The sequence below is a fragment of the Festucalex cinctus genome, chromosome 11 (genome assembly GCF_051991245.1).
Source record: "Festucalex cinctus isolate MCC-2025b chromosome 11, RoL_Fcin_1.0, whole genome shotgun sequence".
Lineage (NCBI taxonomy): Eukaryota > Metazoa > Chordata > Actinopteri > Syngnathiformes > Syngnathidae > Festucalex > Festucalex cinctus.
This window is the reverse complement of record NC_135421.1, coordinates 14,864,544-14,886,255: the sequence shown is the minus strand read 5'-3', so window position 1 is coordinate 14,886,255 and position 21,712 is coordinate 14,864,544. Positions and strand designations below refer to the sequence as shown.

Genomic DNA, 21,712 nt, shown 5'->3' with positions numbered 1-21,712 from the left:
CAACTACTAGTTCCAAACCAAACTCTTCGCTCAGTTCTGACACACACAGTCCGAATTTTTGCAGGGGAAAAGCATCCAACAAGCGTCCGGTGTGATGCGTAGCATTACGCAGACGTCTTCTTGTGGACTTTGGCCTTTTGGCTCTCATGCTAACCAGACGATCACACATTAGCACCGAGCATCCTTCAGGCCGGTTCAGTCCGGTTCTCATCTAGTTGATCGTCAACAAATTTCGGATACACACGTGTACAAACACGAGCGTTACGCTAACAGTCAAGCGCCATGGTTGCGACAGGTTTCTTCAGGCTACTTGAGATGGAGCAGAACGTGTTTGAAGTCGCTTTAGGACAAGTTTGCAAAACGTGTGGCTCTTGTAAACTGTACATTACAAACATCATAAGTCACTTTCGGTTTCTTTCTCTTGACTTTTTTCTTGTCCGTCTTTGGACCACTTCATGTCTTCTCATTTTGGTGTATAATTGTAGGAATGCTGAAGCACGTTATTGTGATTTTTATTCTCCACACTTTTTTGCCGCTTAACAACTCTCACATAATACTTCCAATTTATACTGTTCAAATTTCAACTAGCTTCAAAAATCGACACCTCCTGAGGTATATATATCGTCTGATTCCACATCACTTACAGTATTCGCACAATTTTAATATCAACTTTTCCCCATTCATTTTCAATGGGACAGACATTTAACTTTTTCCACGCCCACTTCCTTACATATAACTTATCTTTATTACCAGGTGTCTGATGCTGCTCGGTGGCACAGTTGGTAAAGTACATTCTCCTGTAACCAGGTCATAATTTCATAATTTGTCTCTCAATTTACTTCATAAGCATTCCACATACATTCAAATCTTAGCATTCAGCTTTCAGCATTCCCACGCAATTTCTCCAGAAATTGTCTAGTTCTCTGTAGGAAATTCTACAGAATCATTATTTTGTAACATTCAAAATATAAAATATTGGCCAAGCCTGATGTGCATGCAAGGTTTTAACACTCTCTTCGCACATTTATTAGACCTGGGGGTGGTTGCATGTCGCCATGGCAAGTGAGAGACCAAGACTTTTGCAGAGCATTAAAAAATTTCAACGAATTAAGATGAAAAGTTTGAAGATGGAATCGTCTTTCCTGAGCAAGTCACTGAATTAATTCCAAAGGAAATTTTTGCGCGCATGTAGCAATTTAAACAAACGCAGACACAAAATGAACTTGTTGCTGACAAACACTTTATAAATTAATAAAAACATTCCCTTTAGTGTTTTTTTGTGTGACAGATTTGTTTTCCATCCTTTACATACGTGCAATATGACAATCATCTACAAAAATATTCAAAACATTTCCTTTCACGTTGGACATCTCCTTGATCATTTTTGTTGTCTTACAGTATTTACAGGTTCAGCTTGTGTGTGCAGACCGCGTCCACCTGTTTTTGCATAGTTGCAAACTGGAAGAAACGTTTAATCGGCTGAAAAGTCAAACCATATGGCAGCGGAACAAATTTTAAAAAGTAACGTCCAGTAGGGGAAGTCAGTTTTTGTTTTGACATTAATATCCAAACTACAATCATCCTCCTTTGTTTTGACGTAACATTAAAAGTGATGATGTCGCTACTTACAGACACTTGAATGACAACATAAATGGAGGAAGACAAAAGTCCAATTGGCAAACATTCCCACAATATCAAATCACCGTTTCCCTTTTTTTTTTTTTTTTTTAGCACTGTGCGCCAAGTGCTTGGTGGACCAAAAACTATTCCATGGCACAAAAGTCCAAAGTGTGTTGAAAAGTTGTTGGCAGTTAGTTAGCACCAAATGCCAGCAGGAGGCAGCCACGAGACACGAAAGAGATAAACGAAAAAAAGTTTCTCTCTGGGGTCACGGCGCCAAAACTGCCGCTGATCCTGAATGGAGCAAAACTGGCTCAAATTGGTCTAAACTGCTGCTTACTGGCTGGAAGTGTTCCAAACTGGTCTTACCTTGCTGGACCCCCAAGTAGTCCAAAACTGCAGAGTGGCGAGTGGCTGTGACGGTCCACCCTCCAAGTAGTGAAACCTAAATTGCTCCCAGGTCAGCATTGGAAGCACGGCTTGCAACTGGTTGAAAGTGGGTCCAAGCGCCCACCTGGGGACTGGTCAGAACTGAGGCAGATTTTCTCTAAGGGAAAGATGTCAGTTAACAAAGCTGTGCATGGACACATTGCATTCCTGTCACACAGCCTTTCAAAATAAAACAGAGTGCGGATGGACAAATCCAAAGTGAGTGTTTTGCACACGCAACAGGAAAATAATTGGAGCAGCACAAACGAAGTTGACTTCGACTTTGCTCGAAGGTCAATCAATATGATACATCATATGCAAAAAAAATTCACGTCTCGCGATGCTTTTGGTGAAAGCGCATCAAATTGTTCTGGCATCAACCAATAGAGGCGCCCGACTCGTCAGCATCCTTACAATCTCCTCTTCAGCATCTGCCCTTTTACCTCGCCTCTATGGGAGGACCAAAACGGCCAAAATTTAAAAGAAATAAATGACTAAATAAATAAATCCATTCATTTTCTTAGCCGCTTAACCCTCACAAGGGTTAAATAAATAAATGACTAAATGTGAAAACAAAAACGGATATAAAAAAATATAATTTGAAACTTCTATCCAATATATATATATATATATATATATATATACACACACACAAGTGCTATCAAACGATTAAAATTCTTAATCTGATTAATCACACTATTTAATTTTGATTAATCACGATTAATCAGCTAAATTACTTGCGTATTCGCGTAATATAAAATAAATACAAAATACCTTAATATTTTGACATTAACGCATTTTATGATCTGAATGTCATTTGCAAACATTGATTAAATGCATGTACGCAATTGCATGCATGCGTGCATTGCTCAAAACATAACAGCATCATATCAATTGGGTGCACTTCAGTTCAATTAAACGCAAATTACTTTTGTTTTATCTGAAGTCCCGTCGGGGTGTTTTTTATGGCGAAATTTACCACCGACTGGAGTTACCCCGCCCATTTTGGAACAGCAGGCGTAGGAAATGCCGTGCATTGACCTAATCACTGACCTTCAATGTAACCATCCGTGGTTACGTTCAAGGCTCAAGTACGGTCAAAAAAAAAAAAATAGTGCGATTAATATATGTTAATACGTGATTACTGTGACATTTTTCTGTGATTAATTAATCTATTAACGCTTTAACTTTGACAGCCCTTATATATGTATATATATATATATATATATATATATATATATATATATATATATATATATATATATATATAAACACAGTATGAGGACGTATTCAAAAATGTATATCGACTGCACACACTTATCCTGCTTTTTCTAATCAATTAATTATTTGCATAATTTAAAATGGGGGAAAAAATGGCCTACGGCATATGTAAACATTTATTAAATGCTTTACTTTAATGCATGTAGTTATGTTTATTGCTCAAACTCCAACAGCTACCTTTAACGTAACCATCCGCTGTCGGCTAAAAAAGGTAATCTGCGGTCAAAATTAATAGTGTGATTAATCTGTGGTAATACAATGATTAATGCGATAATTCTTTGTGATTAATTAGTTAACGCTTTAACTTTGACAGCACTAATATATATATATATATATATATATATATATATATATATATATATATTTCTTGTTCTTTTTATTTCCATTTATATATTTTTTTATATAATTTTTTAATTATATATATTTTTTATATCTGTTTTATTTTCATTTATTTAATCATTTATTTATTTAGTCATTTATTTTTTCTTTAAATTTTAATTGAAAGTTAAATACAAATGTATTTATGTATATATTTCTTCTTTCTATTTCCATTTATATTTTTTTGGGATATGATTTTTGAATTATACTTTTTATATCCATTTTTATTTTCACGTGTAGTCATTTCTTTAGTCATGTTTTTATTTTGAATTTTGGCAGTTTTGGTCCTCCATAGTCCTCGTCTGTTCGCCTCCGTGAGTCGACCCTTCTACGTCTACGTCCTCTTCTCATCTATTCGTAGACATGGAAAACCCTTTGGCATCAAGTCTAGTCCGCCCCTCAGCATCTCATCGTTGGCACCTGCCGTTTGGCGCCGAGTTCGACGCCTTTCTGCATCTCGCTCGCCATACAGCTGTCCGCTTCTCGGCGTCTCGTGTCGGAAGCTGGTCTTGGCTGGCCATGGTGGAGGCCTACTGTGGAGTCTCGCCCCTGGGGCGCACGACCCTCGGGCGTCTTACTCCTCGGCGTCGGTGCGAGCAAAGGGCATGGCGACGGCATGCTCCTGGGCGAGGGCGGCAAGCTCCTTAAGGAACTCGCAGAAGATGACGGCGCAATAGACGGCGTTCTTGACGCGCAGCGCCTCCGCCTGCTTCTCCAGACCGGACGCGCCGCCAGTGCCACCGCCGCCGCGGAACAGGGCGCTGTGCAGCGTCTGGCCACCCACCCGCACGTGGGCCAGGGCCATCTGGGCGGCGCTGCGGGTCCGAGCGGGGCTGTTGGTGTGGCGGAGGATCAGGTCGCTGAGTGACGACTTGCGACTCTTGACTGCGACGAGAGGAGAGCAGCAGTCAGCAGAGTCATCAAGCGCGGACAGCCCGTTTGAAAGTGGAGCTCACCGAATGAATCCGAGCGGCGAAGTGGGGGCAGGGCGCCAGGCGGCTCACTCCAGTCCACTTTCCCGCGCGCCACCAGGTACTGCTGGGCCTTCCTCAGCATGGCGGGGAAGTCCTCGTGGGAGGCGGCGAAGGCCTCGATCCGGTTCTTCACGCAACCCAGCACCTTGCACACACATGCGCCAAAAATACAGTCAGGCCCAAGTTGAGATGACAAAGTTTTTCAAGGGAGCTTCGACCCATTTTGTGCCGTCACTTGCGAGCATGCGCGGACTCAAGACTACCGATGTAACCATATCCAAACATCACCATACCATATTATCACAAGATGAAGCTCACAATATGATAATTAGTAGGGCTGCACGATATTGGAAAATTATTCAATATAGTTTCTCAATATAGCAATATCCATATTATTGCAATATTTAACTTGTACAGAAGAAAATTAATTTTTATGATCTAATGAAAGAATTACATTTTTCATGCAGCAAAATAAGCAAACTCAATATATTCTTAGTTAATGAATTGTAATTACATATCGCTAATGTTCAACTATTGGGTGGCGGTGCACATTTTCATTAGCGGATGACCAGCCAAATTCAGATGAAAGCATAAAATTCCATATAAAACTTATTGCATGTCTTTGCGATATGCATATTGCACGGGTCGATATCACAATATCAATATTTTTTTTAGATATTGTGCAGCTCTAATAATTAGCAATTGTGGGGAGGTTGGCAATACAAAAAAAGTCACAATATTGTAAAAAAAAAAAAAAAAAAAAAAAAAAATACATTCTAAAAAAAATAAAAAATAAAAACACACAATATTGTGCTTTTGTACATTACTGCAATGAAATATATATATATTATTGATGTACTTGCTAACGTACGTACATAGAGTTCCTCCACATATTGACTCGGTTCAAAAGCATATTCCGTTCCTCTTCATCTGACCATTAATGTGGATTTTAAACATAGAAGGGCCAAAACATGCCTTATAAAAATTAAACTGCGCTAAAAAAACTAGCCACCAGAGAGTGCTCGAACTGCACAAATGGAAATTAATCCGACTTTCTTTAAAAAGAAAAAAAGTGCTGCTTTTAAGATCATGACATGACAACGATGATATATTGTGGCAGTTTTAATATTGCCATATTACGATATTGCCATTATTGTTACATCCCTACCCAAGAAAAAGTCTTTTAAGGCATTTTTAATTTCTATGTTTGAAAATGATGTTGGCCAATGGTCACCGACGACATGTTTTCTTGTCGCAAACATGCTGAAAAACGTTTGCAACCTTGAAGGAGAAAGCAACATTGGCAAACGTCCCATTTTAGTGAACGCCTTTTTATTTCTTGGCCTGGTTTTGTTTGTAAATGCTTTGAAATGTTGCAGAAGAAGTCCAACTGGAGGCCGGGGAGGTGAGGCTTACCTGGATGAGCGACTTGACACTGGGCTGGAAGACCATGTTGGTGTTGAGCAGGAAGGAGCGCAGCAGCGGCTGCGGGTAGCACGCCAGCCGCGCCAGCATGCCCGTCAGCAGGATGTTGACGTACAGCGAGTTGTGCAGCATGTTCTCCAACTTGGACAGCAGCACTACCATCAGCGGACCTGCGCGCGCCCCCCCCACACACACACACACACACAAGTCACGCGCTCACCATCTCGCACTTCAACATCAGCGCAACGTTCCAGACTTTGTCAAAAAAAATAAAAATAAAAAATAAAAGTGCATGACGACGTCAGCCGACTGGTGACGCCAGAGAAATACAAATCGCATACAAACTCAAGCAAGGCTTCTATTATTGCTTTTCTTTTTTTCTAGAATCAACTTTTTGCTTCTGAAATTCACATTTTGTGTTATGGCAGCAAACGTAACTTTCTTGTCGAGAAGCTAAAGAAAAAAAAAATGAGAGAAATGAAAATAAAGATTCCTTTGCTTGCTGTACGTTGAGCTGCAAACAAATGTAAAAGTGTCAAAAAGATGAATGATTTTCAAATCAACATTGAAAACAAGGTTTCACTTTTTTTTTCTGCTAAATTAATGTGACATTATATATTTTTTTGTAATTAACCCAGATTAGAGATAGACTGATATGGTTCTTTTTCAGGGCCGATTCCGATGCCAATTATTAGGAGTCAAGTAGGCCGATAACTGATATTTGGAGCCGATATTTGTTGAAATGTATTTTCGAACAATTTTTTAGACTTTTCAAAATGTAAAAGTTATTTTTTTTTTAATCTTAGACAATAGACATTTTTTTTTACAATTCCTCTTTGATCACCATAAACGTTTAATGATGTCGACAACGTTTTTTTTGTTTTTATTTTATTTTTTTAAATCAATGGGAAGTGCAAAGTCAAAGTGCAGCGCTGCCTTGTCAATGGGTTCTGGAATCAAAAACAGCCACTAACTATGGCCAGCAGATGGCAGCATTGTATCTCTTTTCAATGGGAATTACAATGAAACATGACGAAATCATGACGAAAACAAGTTTGTTTTCAATTTTCACACAATGTCACTTAAATGACCTCTTTTCAAATGGTAATTACTAAAGAATGGAATAAGGTAGAAACACTTTTCTTCTAATGAAAGAATGGAAAGCGACCTTTCATTTCACCTTGTAAATGTAGTAAAAGCATACAATATTCTGTTTTCCTTGAAAGATGAGTTCAAATGCTCGATAGCGGCCGCCACTGTGGGGCTTTTTTTTTTTTTTTCGATAAGGTGTGGCAGTAAAAGCGTTCATGAGGGGCAGATGACAAATGAGGCGCTTTCACACCAAAACGCCCATGAACTTTGAGTTCATGGTAGAGTCAGTTCCGGGTCCTAAGAACTTGTGAGCGGCCCACAAGTTTGCGTTCACACGGCATGAAAGCGGGCAAGGTAGCTTATTGAAATGAGACTGATGACGTATGTCAGGGGAGGAAAAAAAAAAAAGCACTACTCCGCCTGTCCAGCAAGTGACGATAACGATAACGATAAAACGGTAACGATAAAACTGAATGACAAACAAGCAGGGTGAGGTTGAAAAACGCGACCTTTGACCCTCCATCGCCATTTGTTGTGATACAAGGCATATCATCTTTTCGTTTTCCTTGTCATGTTGTCCAGATTTGCGTTTGCACTTTGCAGCAATTAGAACTTCACGGGAAAAGTTGATGAGAACCATTGGGACCCGCCGTATTACCACAGCAAGACGAGAAATGGTCAGAACTTGCTCACTTAAGCACGAAGACACCCACTCCTGCAAGCACGAAGACGTGCACTGGTAAGGTGTAAACACACAATTATACGAAATTTATTTCACATTGGAATTAAGCTGTAACATAAAACGTGAATAAAGTTAAGCGTTTGTCCGCGCGCGTCGGTCTTGTTTGTGGATATTTTGAAAGTGGTGTTTCCTGCCTAGTTCTCGTGCAATTCACGGCAAAATAGGGCTTGATGGCGAGTTGCTGTTAACGCTAAATGTACGCTTCGTATTTCATAATACCATTGGAGCTGGATGTATTGTTCGTCTGTCCGCATGTTTTTTTTATTTTTATTTACTTATTAATTTTTGTTTTAAACACATTATTGACCGATCCAAAGTGTTGAAATGGCTTGCTTTCTTTGACGATGTACGAATGATAGAACAAAGGTGCCGGGATTTTGGGAAAAGTGATGATTTTGGAAGTGTCAGATTGCCACCTCAAGCCAGTGGCCAATCGCGAGGTTGTTGCACAAAAGTAAGTAATGTAGATATTAACATTTATTAATTTGTTGTGTTTCTGTTTCAGATTTGCCACTTCTACCAATCTGGGTGTGTTCCGCGCAGGCAGTGAAAGAACATCAGAACCTCTGAATGGTGGGACGCCATAATTGATGTGTTTGCATTACTGTTTTTCAAAAATAAAAACATTAAAAAGAATTAATTGAGCATAAGTTTTTATTTGTGTGGGAAAAAAACAGAACAACAAAAAGTGATATGAAAACAAAAGCATTTATTACTTGTGCATTTGGCTCATTTGTGTTCACAAGTCTGTTTAGAACTGCCAGGAAGCTCATTTGGAACTCTCTGTTGTGCCTTTGGTTTTGTTCAACCAGCTCATGTGCCAGCTGTTGATCTTCCTTGCGCTCCTCGCGTCTGAGGTCAACTTCCTCCTTGTGCTTCTTGCGTCTGAGTTCAAGGTCCTCCTTGCGCAACTGCATTTGCTTCTAAGAACATTGCCCTCGTGGACTCACCGTTCTTTTCATCAAATTCGTGCAGGTAATCCAAAAATAGGTGGTCTCGGTCCCGTTTCCGCTAACCTATAGGGATGTAAATGTACAATGAGTGACAGTAAATACTTTTGATGAGCTTCAAGTTACATGACTTTGAACTTACTGGAACTTGACAGAGGGGCAGGAAACTGTTCGAGTGGCGCAGTTTCTGCTTGTGGACGGACCATCCTCGCTTGTCCCTTCCTAACGCATCGACTGAAACGGTTTCAACAGATTCGTGCAATGAGTAAAAGGCTAGAGCTATACTCCGCAATCCTATTAAATAATAACTTCACAAAGCCTGGTTGATCCTCATTTGGGGCATAGACATTAACAATAGAGACTGCAATGCCGTCTAGGAGCCCATTCACCAGTATAAACCTGCCTTCTTCATCTCGATGTACTAATGTTTCAACAAAATTAATTTGTCTGTGCATCAATATTGCCACCCCTCTTCTTTTCCCAGAGCAGTGAGATGAATAATACACCTTATTAGCCCAGAATTTCCTCAGTTTCTGGTGCTCATCATCTGATAAATGTGTTTCTTGCAATAAGGCAATTTGGCATTTGAGGTGTTTAATCTGTAATAATATTTTCTTTTTTTTTGTTTTGATCGGGCTATTCAACCCTCTCACATTATAACTTATAATTGTCAGAGGACTCATGACATAAAACAGTTAGTTGTAAAAATAAGGCAATTTAAGGATTGTATTGAGGGAGAGGCGAGTGAAGAGAGGTATACTAGTGACCTTTCTACTGCTTTTGAACATGTAAACCATTATGAATGGTTGCAATAAGTTTCTTCTTTCTTTTAAATTTTTAACTGCTACTCGTTTATGTTTATAATGTCCAATAAACCAACAAACACTGCCTTATCCAACAAAGAAAAATTAATTGTGAGTGGTGTGCTGCTTTAAAAGTATAGTTATATGAAGCTTTTGAAGTTATATAAAATTAAATTAAACATACCAGGACTGCTCAGGGTGGCATCATAACGTAAAGGAGAGCTCAGAGAAGGTCCAGCTGTAAGTCACAGTACATAACAACAAAAGGTCAGCTTACACTGTTACCCCGGGATTACACCGGATGCGTGTGCGTTGCGTCTCCGCTCGGCTGCGTCTTGACTGCGTGCTCCGGACGCGTAAATTTTTTGTCCAACTCACACCGGCTACGCACAACTGCAGTCCGGCAGCTCCATCGCCGACCACTCCCCGCCGTGTCTCGTGTGATTGCGCGCGATAACGAGTCATTAAAAACAACGACAAAGACATAGAAAGTCTGTGCGCAACAGAGGAGCAGAAAGAGAGGTGGACTCTCTTTGACTGAACTCACTAGGGGTGTTAAAAAAAAAATCGATTCGGCAATATATCGTGATACTACATCGCGCAATTCTTGAATCGATTCAATAGGCAGCTGAATCGATTTTTAAACTTCCATTTTTAATGGAAAAATATTCAACAAAACGTCTTACTTCGGGTTAGGGTTCACACCTTAAGCATGGAAGAATGTTATATGAACGGAACATTAAGCCTTAATATTTTATTTTAATGCTGTTCAAACATAAAACAGATTACAACCTGTATAAGACTGAAGTTTCAGATAAATAAATAATACATTTTCATACAAATCTTACACTTGTATGTACACTCTTACACAAGTTTACTGATTAGTATTTTCTAAATTTGAATGAAAAAAATCGCAACAATCGACTTATACATTCGGATCGGGATTAATCGGTATCGAATCGAATTGTGACCTATGAGTCGTGATTCGAATCGAATCGTCAGGTACTAGGCAATTCACACCCCTAGAACTCACCGTCCACTCCTGCTATGACGTTCCATGCAGCATTCCTTTTTCAGTTGTCTTTATAAAAAGGATGTGCCATGTCATATCTAATTTTGTTGCTTTCCACCTCAGTTATAAATCTCTCCTTGTCCATGTTCGCCGGTGTTTAAACAGTGAATTAAGCGTTAAGCATTATGACGTTTTGCTGACATGTTGCGAAATAGGAGCTGGCGAGTGTTTTATTCTGAAAAGTAACCGGAAATTTAGTTTTGAAACTGTGTCGGTCTTCCTGTCCCGCTCGATGTGTTCTGTGCTAGCTTGCCATTTGAAGGAGGCCGACGGATGCGTCATCCGTCAAAAATAGAAAATAGGTCTAGCCGTGCGGAGGGCTGCCGCATGACGCAGCTGAGACACAGTCGACACGCAACGCACACGCAGCCGTTGTAATTTGAACAATTTGAATGAATGGAAACGTATCGGCTGCGTCAGCGGAACGCAACGCAGACGCAATGCACACGCATCCGGTGTAATCCCAGGGTTAGACGACATACACTAAGAGGCAAAAAAAAAATTCATTGGGATTGTTTTCTGAAAAGTCTTTATATGCAGTAGCCCCGACTTTTAATCAATGAATGCATTTTAATGTAATCTTTATGGCAGTGGATATTTCACCGTGACCGTCAACTCTGCTGGCAGCGTTATTCTCGCGCAATTCACGGCAAAGTGGCGCTGTCAAATATCAATTTCGAGTCATTATTTTTCTTACATTTCAGTTTCCCTAGAACTGTTTATGAGTTGTTAGGTAATGAAGCTAACAAGTTAAAACGTTTTAGTCGCGTTGCATGCAGCCTTGTCTTGAGAAAAAAAAAAGAAGTGGTTGTTTTGCTTTTAACAGTGAATAGTATGCCTAGCTTCCACACGTCATTTTCACGAAGCTTTCCAATTTTGTCACTGAAAGAAGGGCTATTACTGCATTAGCTGCCTACAGTACTTTTCGTTTACTAGGTTAATTGATTTCACATTACATAGGCTCGGAGTTGCCCTGGATGCGTGACTTTGCCATGCTTAAGCTAACATGCTACGCTAACAGTTTAATGCTAGCGCGGTGTAAAAGCCACGTTGCGACCGCGCATCGACCTAAATGAATATATATACAAAGATGTGTATGAGGCAATTCTGTCTTACCTTGGTGTGTTAGAGAGACTGTTTGCGATGAATCTTCGCACACAGCCGTGTCCTCGCGCATCGCTTCCAGCGTGGTGATTGCAGAGTCCTTTGTACTACCGGTGGTACACCCCATCCGGTGGCAGAGAACGGCGTCCAGTCTTTCATACATTTATTAATTTTGCAGTCATTTCCTCTGCGGTTGTTGTGGTCCTTGAGTTTTTTTTATAGTCCTGTTGGAGTTTCTTTAGTTTTCCCCTCACCTGCTTTTGTGTGTGTTTCATGTTAACTCTGCTAGCTTCGCGGTTATCATCGTTTCTTGTTGGACTTTCGAAGTGCCGTTGGGTTTCCTCATCCCATGTTTGCTCAGGAGAGCCTGTACTTCCTCGTCCGTCCACCTCTCGTTTTTTTAATCCTTCCATTGCCGAAATGTTTGAACAAAAAGTTATCGCGCCCGATAGAATATAGTAAAGAAAAAATGGCGGCTTTACCGCGGGAAAAAAAAAAATCATCTAACCAAAACGACACACCTCCTCGTCCAGTCAACCAATCATGACACACTAGACAACACGCCCCTACCTTGTGTCGTTCAGGGTACACCCAAATACCCTCCTCAGGCCTAGGAGCTTAGGTTGTACCGTTGCAACCCCCCAAGACCCGGAACTGGTTTTGTGTGTGAACGCAAACTTTGGACAAACTCCCCCGGAACATATGGAAGTTCCATCATAAGTTCCTGCGGTGTGAAAGCGCCTATGATGACACGCAAACTGCTAATTTTACTAATTTCATTAGCAGATGGCAGCTGTGTCGTGGGTTGCGGTTCTTACCCGTGTACGGCTGACATGATCCCTGAGCGAGCGCGAGAGGCCTGGCGGGACTGCAGACGGCCGTTTGGGAACTTTGTCCTGTGACGTCGGCCGTTTTCTCCTCCGGGTCGCCATCATGCTGGTCGCCTGGGGACGTCTCTGCGGCGTTGGTGGGCGGCGGCGTCACGCGCTCCTCCAGCATCTTCAGCTCTTGGGTGAAGGCCTCGATGCTGATGCCCTCGCCGTCCGAGTCGTCGGGGGGCCGCGTGTCGGCGGGAGATGGTTCCAGAAGCTCCTGGATTAGACTCTCCAGTGTGGGCCCGCGACGCTGGGCACAGCCATCGTTACCAGTGTCTTTGGCCGCGCACCCGTTTTGATTTGCGTTCTCGTCCAAAAAGTCCCGGTGATCAGAGTTTCGCTTCGCCTTCTTGGCCTCCAGCTCCGGGTCCCGACCCGGGCAGCCCTCGCCCGGTGCCACCGTGCCGTTGTGCAAGGAGGCGGCTCTGGCGGTGGGGTTGTTTGGCACCGGTGGGGAAGTGGCTAAAGGGACGGGGCAAAGTTGGGGAGGAACAGGTTTTGGAAGTTGTTGACAATGAAGGCTCCGCTTCTTGGAGCGCGGTGTGAGGCTGATGCAGTCGTTTTGTCCGATGGTGACATCCCATTCGCCACTGTCGTGCTCCGAGCCGCTCCACTCGGTGCGCGCCACCGCCGCTCTCGTGGTGGGGGTGTACGTGGGAGGGGGCGGCGGCGGCGGCGCAGTGCTTGGGGAGGGGTTCTCACCATCATAAGGTGCCGACCAATCCTGGCAGGCCCACGAGCAGAGCTCAATGCCTCGTCGAGCGTCCCTCAGGTAGTCCAGGTAGCCTGAATCCCAGGCCACAATTTCAGATGGCGGCGGCGGGTGCATGGGGCTGTCGGGGGCCGCCGACTGCGGGGACTCCGAGCCGGCAGGCGTGGGCGGGGGGCCCCCCGAGCTTTGCTGGCGGATGAAGAAGGCCAAACGGGACGGCGTGCTGGGTCTGGCTGACGCCGGGGACTCCCCGCTCGCATTGTGAGACGCTGTGGACGGACGGACGGGAGAAGGCAAACGTCACGGGACTAAATGACGGCAATTTGCAAAAATGGAAACTTTCCATGGGAACATAACGCAGTCAAGATTGTCTCATGAGTACAATAGAGGCAGACGTGTATTTAGCCCATTTTTACAAGCTAGGAACTTATAACTAGAGTTTAAAAGTAATATTTAAAACAACAAAAATACAGTAAACCCCCCCCACTTGACTGAAAATGGTTTCATCCAACTCGACCCCATTACTTACACCAGGATACGTTTTTTTTTTTTTTTTTTTTGTTTTTTACCTTCTACCACCAGAGGGAAGTGGTCCGTGAAGGAACCGGTTCATTTTGAACACAAAACACACAACAAACAAAATTGTTGAATTGCACCCAATTGATATGATGCAGTTACGTTTTGAGCAATACACGCATGGATGCAATTGCGTGCATGCATTTAATCAATGTTTGCAAATGACATTCAGATAATAAAATGCATTAATGTCAAAATATTACGGTATTTTGTCTTTTATATTACGCAAGTAATTTAGCTGATTAATCAAAATTAAAAAGTGCGATTAATCAGATTAAAAATTTTAATCGTTTGACAGCACTTAAATATATACATACATACATATATACATATATATATATATATATATATATATATATATATATATATATATATATATATATATATATATATATATGTAAATATTTTTTCTATTATTAATTATTTATTAATTGTTTTAATTAATACATTTATTATTATTATTATTATTAGTAGTAGTAGTAGTAGTATTTTTTTTTTATTTAATTTTTTAATTTAACCCCCGAACCCGAAAACAATTTTCATGTTTGAAAATTTTTCGTCAACAAAATGATCACTGGTATTTTTCGTCGACAAAATCATCACTGGTGGAAAGTTTCCAATTTTGAGTACCGGTATTTGCGAAAAACCAAAAAGTTGATAGGCGAATGTCTTCACCTTTGCCCCTGAAGGCATGATCCTCGTCGCGGCTGGCAGGAGGCGCCGCGGTGGTCCTGCAGCACTCGGGGATGAGCGACAGGAACTTGTCAGCGCATTTGCCGTACATGTCGGCCTCCCGGATGGCGCGCCGCTGACTCAGCATGACGTGGCTGCACGGGAGCAGGTATCTGGGGGGCAGCGGACCAGGTGAGCGGAAATGACGCCGTCATTGATGACGGCCGTGCGGCGCGGGCGTACCTGAGGACCAGCTGCAGCATGATGTCCTCGCAGTTGAACGACAGAAGAGTCTGGAACAGGCTCAGCGACACCATGCACAGCTGCAACACAACACAACACAACACGGCATAGCGCTTTCATTCAGCAAACATCTCACATCCGTCCGTTTCGTCCGTCCGACATTTCGCTCAACCGACCCTGGAGTTGCTGCTGATGCGCAGAAGCAGCGTGTCCAGGATGGAGTCGTTGTCTAGGCGATGCAGCAGGATGAAGCGCAGGAAGGTCTTGAGCAGAGACGTCTCGCTCACACTGCGCAGGAACAGGTCCAGGTAGGCCGTGCTGGCGATCATCTCGTCCACAGACGACTACAGACGATATTATCGGCACACAAATCAGCCAGTATGGATAAAGTATTCACTTTTTGACCTTTTGCCACATTCAGGCTTCAAACACTGAGATAAAAAATCTGATTTTTTGTTGTTGTGAATAAATCAACACCATTTGGGCCACAATTGTCAAGTGGAATGAAATGTATCTGATATTTTAAACTATTTTTGAACAAATGAATAACTGAAAAGTAGGGTGTGTGAAATTATTCACCCCCTTTTCTCTCAGCGCAGCCAACTGGTTTGGCAATATGGCCTTTAACTCATTGACTGGCAGCCATTTTGAGTGAAGCAATCCCGGCTGTTTGACTGGATTTGGACTGATTTGGCAAGGCCCACACAATATTGTGTTCTATTGCTATCAGAACATGGAACCTACCAAAAGAAAGATTAGAGTTTCTTCTTTCATGAGGAAAAAAAAAGTATATTAGTATCTATTTCCGTTTTGCAGCAATTAGCATTAAATATAGCTACGTTTGATCAATATTCACATTCTTGGTGAAAACACTGACAAAAATCAATCTCTTATACTCTGCTGCCATCCATTGGTTATTTTTGTAATAACTACCATTGCTTTAAGTGACCTCTTCAGATCAGAAGCTGCATTAAAGCTTTCTGTATGCTCTAGCATAAAAACATGGGGGGGGAAAAAACAACAACGTATAAATACGTTTTTGGGAGTGAAGGTCAAATTAAAAAAAACAAAAAGCATACGTTTTTGGGTTTGAATGAGTTAACGGGGAAAGTCAACCCAAACATTTTTTTGACAGTCTTTTGTATGTGACCCACTAATCGAAACACAACATTCAGATTAAGGGTTAGGCAACAAGCAATCACAAGCCCGCCTCTTTTCTCAAGCTGAGCTGTAATTGGTTGTTAAATGAGCTGAGCGACTGTGATGTCATTTTCAGTCAACGGCAAGTGGCAAAATGGCCAACAGGGGTGGATTTCACTTCTTCATTCAAATTCATATCAAGAACACAAAACTGTATTCATCAGAATGAAATACGAGTAGGGCTGCGTTGAATATTTTCCCGAGTGAAACCCCCAATGGCTACAAGAAAGAGCAAATGAGAATGACAAAAAAAAAAGCAAAACTTGATTTGAATAACATTCCCCTTCCTTCTAAGATTTGCTCTATTTCTCTTGGCGCTGTGCTTAACTCATTTGATCCCAAAAACGTATAAATACGTTTTATTTTATTACTAAACACGTACTTAGACTTTTTTTTTTTTTTATGCTAGAGCAACACAGAATGCTTTGACAGTTTCTGACATGAAGAGGTGGCTTAAAGCAATGGTAGTTGTTACAGAAAAGGGCCAGCAGGTGGCAGCAGAGTATAAGACATCAGCTAGGGCCATGTTGCAACAAGCTATTTTTGACAGTGTTTTCACCAGGAATGTAAATAGCGATGAAACTTAAAGCTATATTCCAATGCCAATTGCTGCAACACAGAAACAGATACAAATGTATTTTTTTTCCTGATTTTGGTAGGTTCCATGTTTTTAATCGCACTATAATACAATATTCTGTGGGCCTTGCAAAATCAGTCAAAATCCAGTCAAACAGCCGGGATTGGGAGGGAATGAGTTAAACTTGCATCACAGCATTAACTTGCATCAATAATTATTTCCTTAGCGTTAATGAGAAAATACAATAATTTTTTGGAGGGTTGGGGGATTCTTTCTGGATCTGGATTTTAAACCTCTGAAAATAGAACAAATTGTTAAAGGGGCAACAGAGACTGTAGCGTTCAAAAAGAGAATGACGACAAATCAAGTTGCACAAATCGACGATCCACGCGGTACCTTGTAGAGGGCGGGCGCCACCACGGGGACCAGGAAGCCGTTGTGCAGATAATCCAGGAGCTGCGAGCGCACCATGGGGTGGGCCACCTGCACCACGGCGTTGCAGAACTCCAGCGAGTTCATGAAGACCACCAGCGAGGACACGCCCATCCAGTCCTCGCGCCGCAGGGCATGCCAGTCGTCCCCGTGCACCTCCATCTTGCGCGGCAGCGACGAGTACAGCGCGCTCAGACCCGTCGCCAGCACCTCCCAAGGGGTCACATTGCTCAATAAATACATAAATATGACTGACCGCGAAAATGACAGAGCTTCTTTTATTTATATGATGACTAAATGTCATGTTCCAAACTCAAACTGGCGCAGTTTGGCGAGTTTGGAAAAGGTCACCAGCATCATGGCCATCACTTCCTGTCTCTTTTCAGCCACTGTTGATGTTGACTGAGTTTGCAAGACCCACAGAATATTGTTATCCATCGTTATAAAAACATGGAACCTATCAAAAGAAAGTTTAGTCTCTTCTTTCACCAGGACAAAAAAAAATGTTTCCATTTTGCAGCAATCAGCATTAAAATGTAGCTAATTTTTATCAATAGTCACATTCCTGGTGAAAACATTGACAAAAAGCTTGTTGCAACATGGCCCTGGCTGACTTCTTATACTCTGCTGGCCGTTTTTTTTGTAATAACTACCATTGATTTAAGCCACTTCTACAGGTCTGAAGCTGCATCAAAGCCTTCTGTATATTATAGCATAATAAAACACAAAACACGCATAAATACGTTTTTGGGAGTGAAGGACAAGAATTAAAAAACATATTTATACGTTTTTGGGTTTGAATGAGTTAATTGACTACATATGTTCTTTCTAGTGTTGTGAAGCATTTATTCTGTTAAAGGGAATATGACTCATGCGCCTTCATTTTCCTCAACGAGAACTGTGGCTGAATGGCAAGATGGCGACTGGAATTTTTGCGATTGAACTTTGACACTTGACTTTGAAGAAAAACACAGCATGAATTTCTCCACCGTTTGTGGTCATGATGCCGGCAATGGCGGAGGTGTGCGTGGGTATGTATACGTACGGGGCAGAAGTAGGAGTTGTGCGCGATGTAGCGCGCCACGGCGCGGTTGGCGGCCGAGGCGGCCATGACCAGCAGCAGGGCGTCGCGGGCCTGCTGGCCGACTGCGCCTTCGCGGTGGATGAACGGTACCAGCAGGGAGAAGACCAGCAGGTTGGTGGAGCCCTGTTGCGCCGGAGCTGCCCGCAACAGCGTCTCCAGCAGTGCCGGCTCGCGCACCACCCGCGCGCACACCTGGCGCAAAAGACAAGCCTTTGTTTGCTTTGCAAAATCAAATGTTTTACATTGAAATGACATTTTTTCACTTTATTTTCAGGCAAATATTTTTCTATTTTAAAGGGATACTTGACTCATTGAGCCATTTCCAGCAGTAAAAAGTGAATATTTTGTGAATAATTTCACAACTTCATTATTTTTCATGAACAATGAATACCTTTCAAAAGTAACTTTTTCTACTTGCTATCAACTGATGATGACATCACTTGTGCTGAGGAAGTAAGTAACGTCCAATCATGGCTCACCTGTTTTCTGGGTTTGGTCAGTAAACTGAGCCATGATTGGTCTGACTCGTGACCTACTTCCTCTGCACAGGTGAGGGCATCATCAGTGGACACCAAGTGGAAAAATTACTTTTAGGTCTTTATTGTACATGAAAAATAATGAAGTTACCACATTATAGACAAAATATGAACCTTTCACTCCTGAAAATGGCTGAATGAGTCAAGTATCCCTTAAAATACACAGTTTTCCAGTTGCTGTTGACTGATAATGACATCACCTGTGCTGAGGAAGTAGGTCACGACCAATCACGGCTCAGTTTACTGACCATACCCAGAAAACAGGTGAGCCATGATTGGCCGTGACCTATTTCCTCAGCACAGGTGACATCTTCAGTCGACAGCAACTGGAAAAATTAGTATTTTAAGGGATATTTGACTCATTGAGCCCTTTTCAGCAGTAAAAAGTGAATATTTTGTCTATAATTATTGTGGTAACTTCATTATTTTTCATGTACAATGAATACCTTTCCAAAGCAATTTTTCTACTTGCTGTCAACTAATGATGACATCACCTGTGCTGAGAAGTAAGTCACGGCCAATCATGGCTCACCTGTTTTCTGGCTTTGCTCAATAAACTGAGCCATGATTGGCCATGGCCTACTTCCTCAGCACAGGTGATGTCATCATCAGTCGACAGCAAGTAGAAAAATAACTTGAAATTGTACATGAAAAATAATGAAGTTACCATATTCATTCTGGACAATATTAACTTTTTTTTTTTTACTGCTGAAAATGACTAAATGGGTCTAGTATTCCTTTAAAGATACATTTGTTTTTTTTTCATGGTAATTCTTCTCTTTGTGAAAGACAACTGTTGTTTTTCATATTATGTTTAGTCCATTCTTTCTGAGAAAACCATTTGTTTGGAGTGTAACTAACTACCCTCTTGTTTTTTCTTCTCTTTCCAAGGCAACAATTTAGTTTTGTTTGAAGAAAAAGCTTGAGCGTGGTGTGTTTCCCCCCCCCCCCCCCCCCCCCCTTCACCTGATTGAGGAGCAGCACCAGGCTGTTCTCCAGCGTCGGGGGGCAGCCGCGATCGGGGTGGGCGCAGGCCGCCACCAGCGTGAGCAGCGGATGCAGGACGGCGGGCCGGCGCAGCAGGGCCTGCCGCGATTGGCCGATCAGCATCTCCAGGAGCTTGAGCAGCGCCGCCACGCTGTCCGGGTCGGACCCGTGGCGGAGGTGCCACACCACCAGGCGCTCTAAGACCCGCTCGCCCACCACCAGCTGCAGGATGGGGCCTTCGCCGTCGCAGTCCTCCTCGCCTTGAGGGGGCCGCTCCTCGGCCAGGAGGCACAACATCTGGTCCGTGTGGTTCCTCACCGCGATCAGGTCGTCCGTGGAGCGCGACGGCTCGCTATGCTCCAGCACGCGCGACACCTGCACAACGTTAGCATTAGCGATAGACCCATATGGTTTTTCCAGCGCCGATAATGATGCTGATTATTCGTAGTCAAGGACGCCTGTCAGGTTTAAGACACAAAAAGGAGAGAAGACACTCAGTTCAAGGCTCGCAAGGAGGGACGAGAGGAACTGACTGATACAATTCACTACTGCACTCTCTGAAGAATCCTCTCCTCACTCTCTCTTTTTATTTGGTTTCCATGCGGCCACGCCCCTAGTTCCATGGGTGTTCCAACCCTAAAAGTGCAAATGCAAGGCATAGCTGGAGCACAGTGTACTTGTTTGTCTATGTGTGTGTGCATGTGAGTGGAAGATTGCAGAGTACGTGTGTGGTCAAGTTTGCAATAATTTCTTAACAGAAAACAGGCGGCCTCAGCAGACTGGCTCTAACCATTCTGCTGCGTTAAGATGTTCTGCGGAGCAGAGCAAAACATTCTTCATTGCAAGCAGAAGCAATTCTTCATTGCAGCAAATGTATGATAACTTACAATTATTCCTACATTTCCCTCCTGTTTATCCTACATTTGCACAAATCCTCAACTAAGATAGACGATAATTGGAGTTGATAATCATTTTCTAAAAAGGGAAAATAATGGCATCAAAATTTGGAAAAAAAATATACAAACTCCAGCTCTTAAATTTTTAAGAATATGTTTATTTAACAACTTTTAGGGTTTGTTAAATATTGAAGTTTAAAAACAAAATATTAGTCAATAGACATCTAAGAGTAGTACGTTTTCAAAAGTTCAATAAAATTATTTAAATTATTTAGCCCATTATACCAACAAAGAGTTAATATTTTGTCTAGAATTACCGGTAGATACTTTCACTATTTTTCACATACAATTAATACTTTTAAAAAACAATTTTGCCATTTGTTGTTGACTGAAAATGACATCACATGTGCTCAGTGCTCAGGTAACGGCCAATCACAGCTCACCTGTTTTCTCGGTTTGGTCATGTGACAATTACAATCGAGTTGAGCTGTGATTGGTTGGTACCTGAGCACATTGTGATGTAATTTACAGTTGACTGTAAGTTGCAAAATGTGTTTTTAGAGGTACTACTTGCACATGAAAAATTATGAAAATATAAAAGTTGTTATAGAGAAAATATTAAAGTTTGACTGCCAAAAATGGCTAAATAAGTAAAGTATCCCTTTAAGTAAATACCTCCCGATTGTTTTCTACAGTAAATAAAGTTTTCCAAAATGTAAAAATATCTGAAGTACTGTATTAAAATTTTACTTATCTTAGTTTACTTATCTTAGGTCCAGGGCCAGCAGCATATCTGGAAATTTAAATAATTAGTTCTCTGAAGTTAACACTTTTTTAAATGGATCTATTATCGCGCATATGATTATTCAAAATGGCCGATGCCGATATTCATCAAAATGCCGAATATCGGCGCCGATAATCGGCCCGGCCAATAATCAGTGTATCCCTAGTTAACGTGGCATAGACGGTGCTAAATTAGCTCACCACCAGATGGCGCTGAATGATGCACAGTCCCATTTTTTATTATAACTTACTGACAGTCATCAACATTA

General features: G+C 41.9%; 1 protein-coding gene across 7 annotated transcripts in view; it reads right to left on the bottom strand.

Moving 5' to 3' along the window:
* Positions 1–1,223: 1,223 nt before the first annotated feature.
* The window catches only part of fhip1b (FHF complex subunit HOOK interacting protein 1B), a 24,953-nt gene continuing 4,464 nt past the window's right edge, over positions 1,224–21,712 (bottom strand). For 4 of the 7 annotated variants that reach the window (XM_077536486.1, XM_077536484.1, XM_077536487.1 and 1 more), the window contains 10 exons: positions 19,744–20,139; positions 18,203–18,433; positions 17,122–17,367; positions 15,125–15,292; positions 14,949–15,028; positions 14,709–14,878; positions 12,689–13,726; positions 6,099–6,277; positions 4,665–4,827; positions 1,224–4,593 (listed from right to left, as the gene is read on the bottom strand). In XM_077536486.1, the coding sequence (XP_077392612.1) occupies positions 4,283–4,593; positions 4,665–4,827; positions 6,099–6,277; positions 12,689–13,726; positions 14,709–14,878; positions 14,949–15,028; positions 15,125–15,292; positions 17,122–17,367; positions 18,203–18,433; positions 19,744–20,139 (2,982 nt within the window). In that variant the 3' untranslated portion in view covers positions 1,224–4,282. Of the gene's footprint in view, positions 4,594–4,664; positions 4,828–6,098; positions 6,278–8,630; positions 8,958–9,033; positions 9,126–9,878; positions 13,727–14,708; positions 14,879–14,948; positions 15,029–15,124; positions 15,293–17,121; positions 17,368–18,202; positions 18,434–19,743; positions 20,140–21,712 lie in introns of those variants that run through there. The other 3 variants (XR_013287228.1, XR_013287227.1, XM_077536488.1) reach the window with 3 other exon arrangements.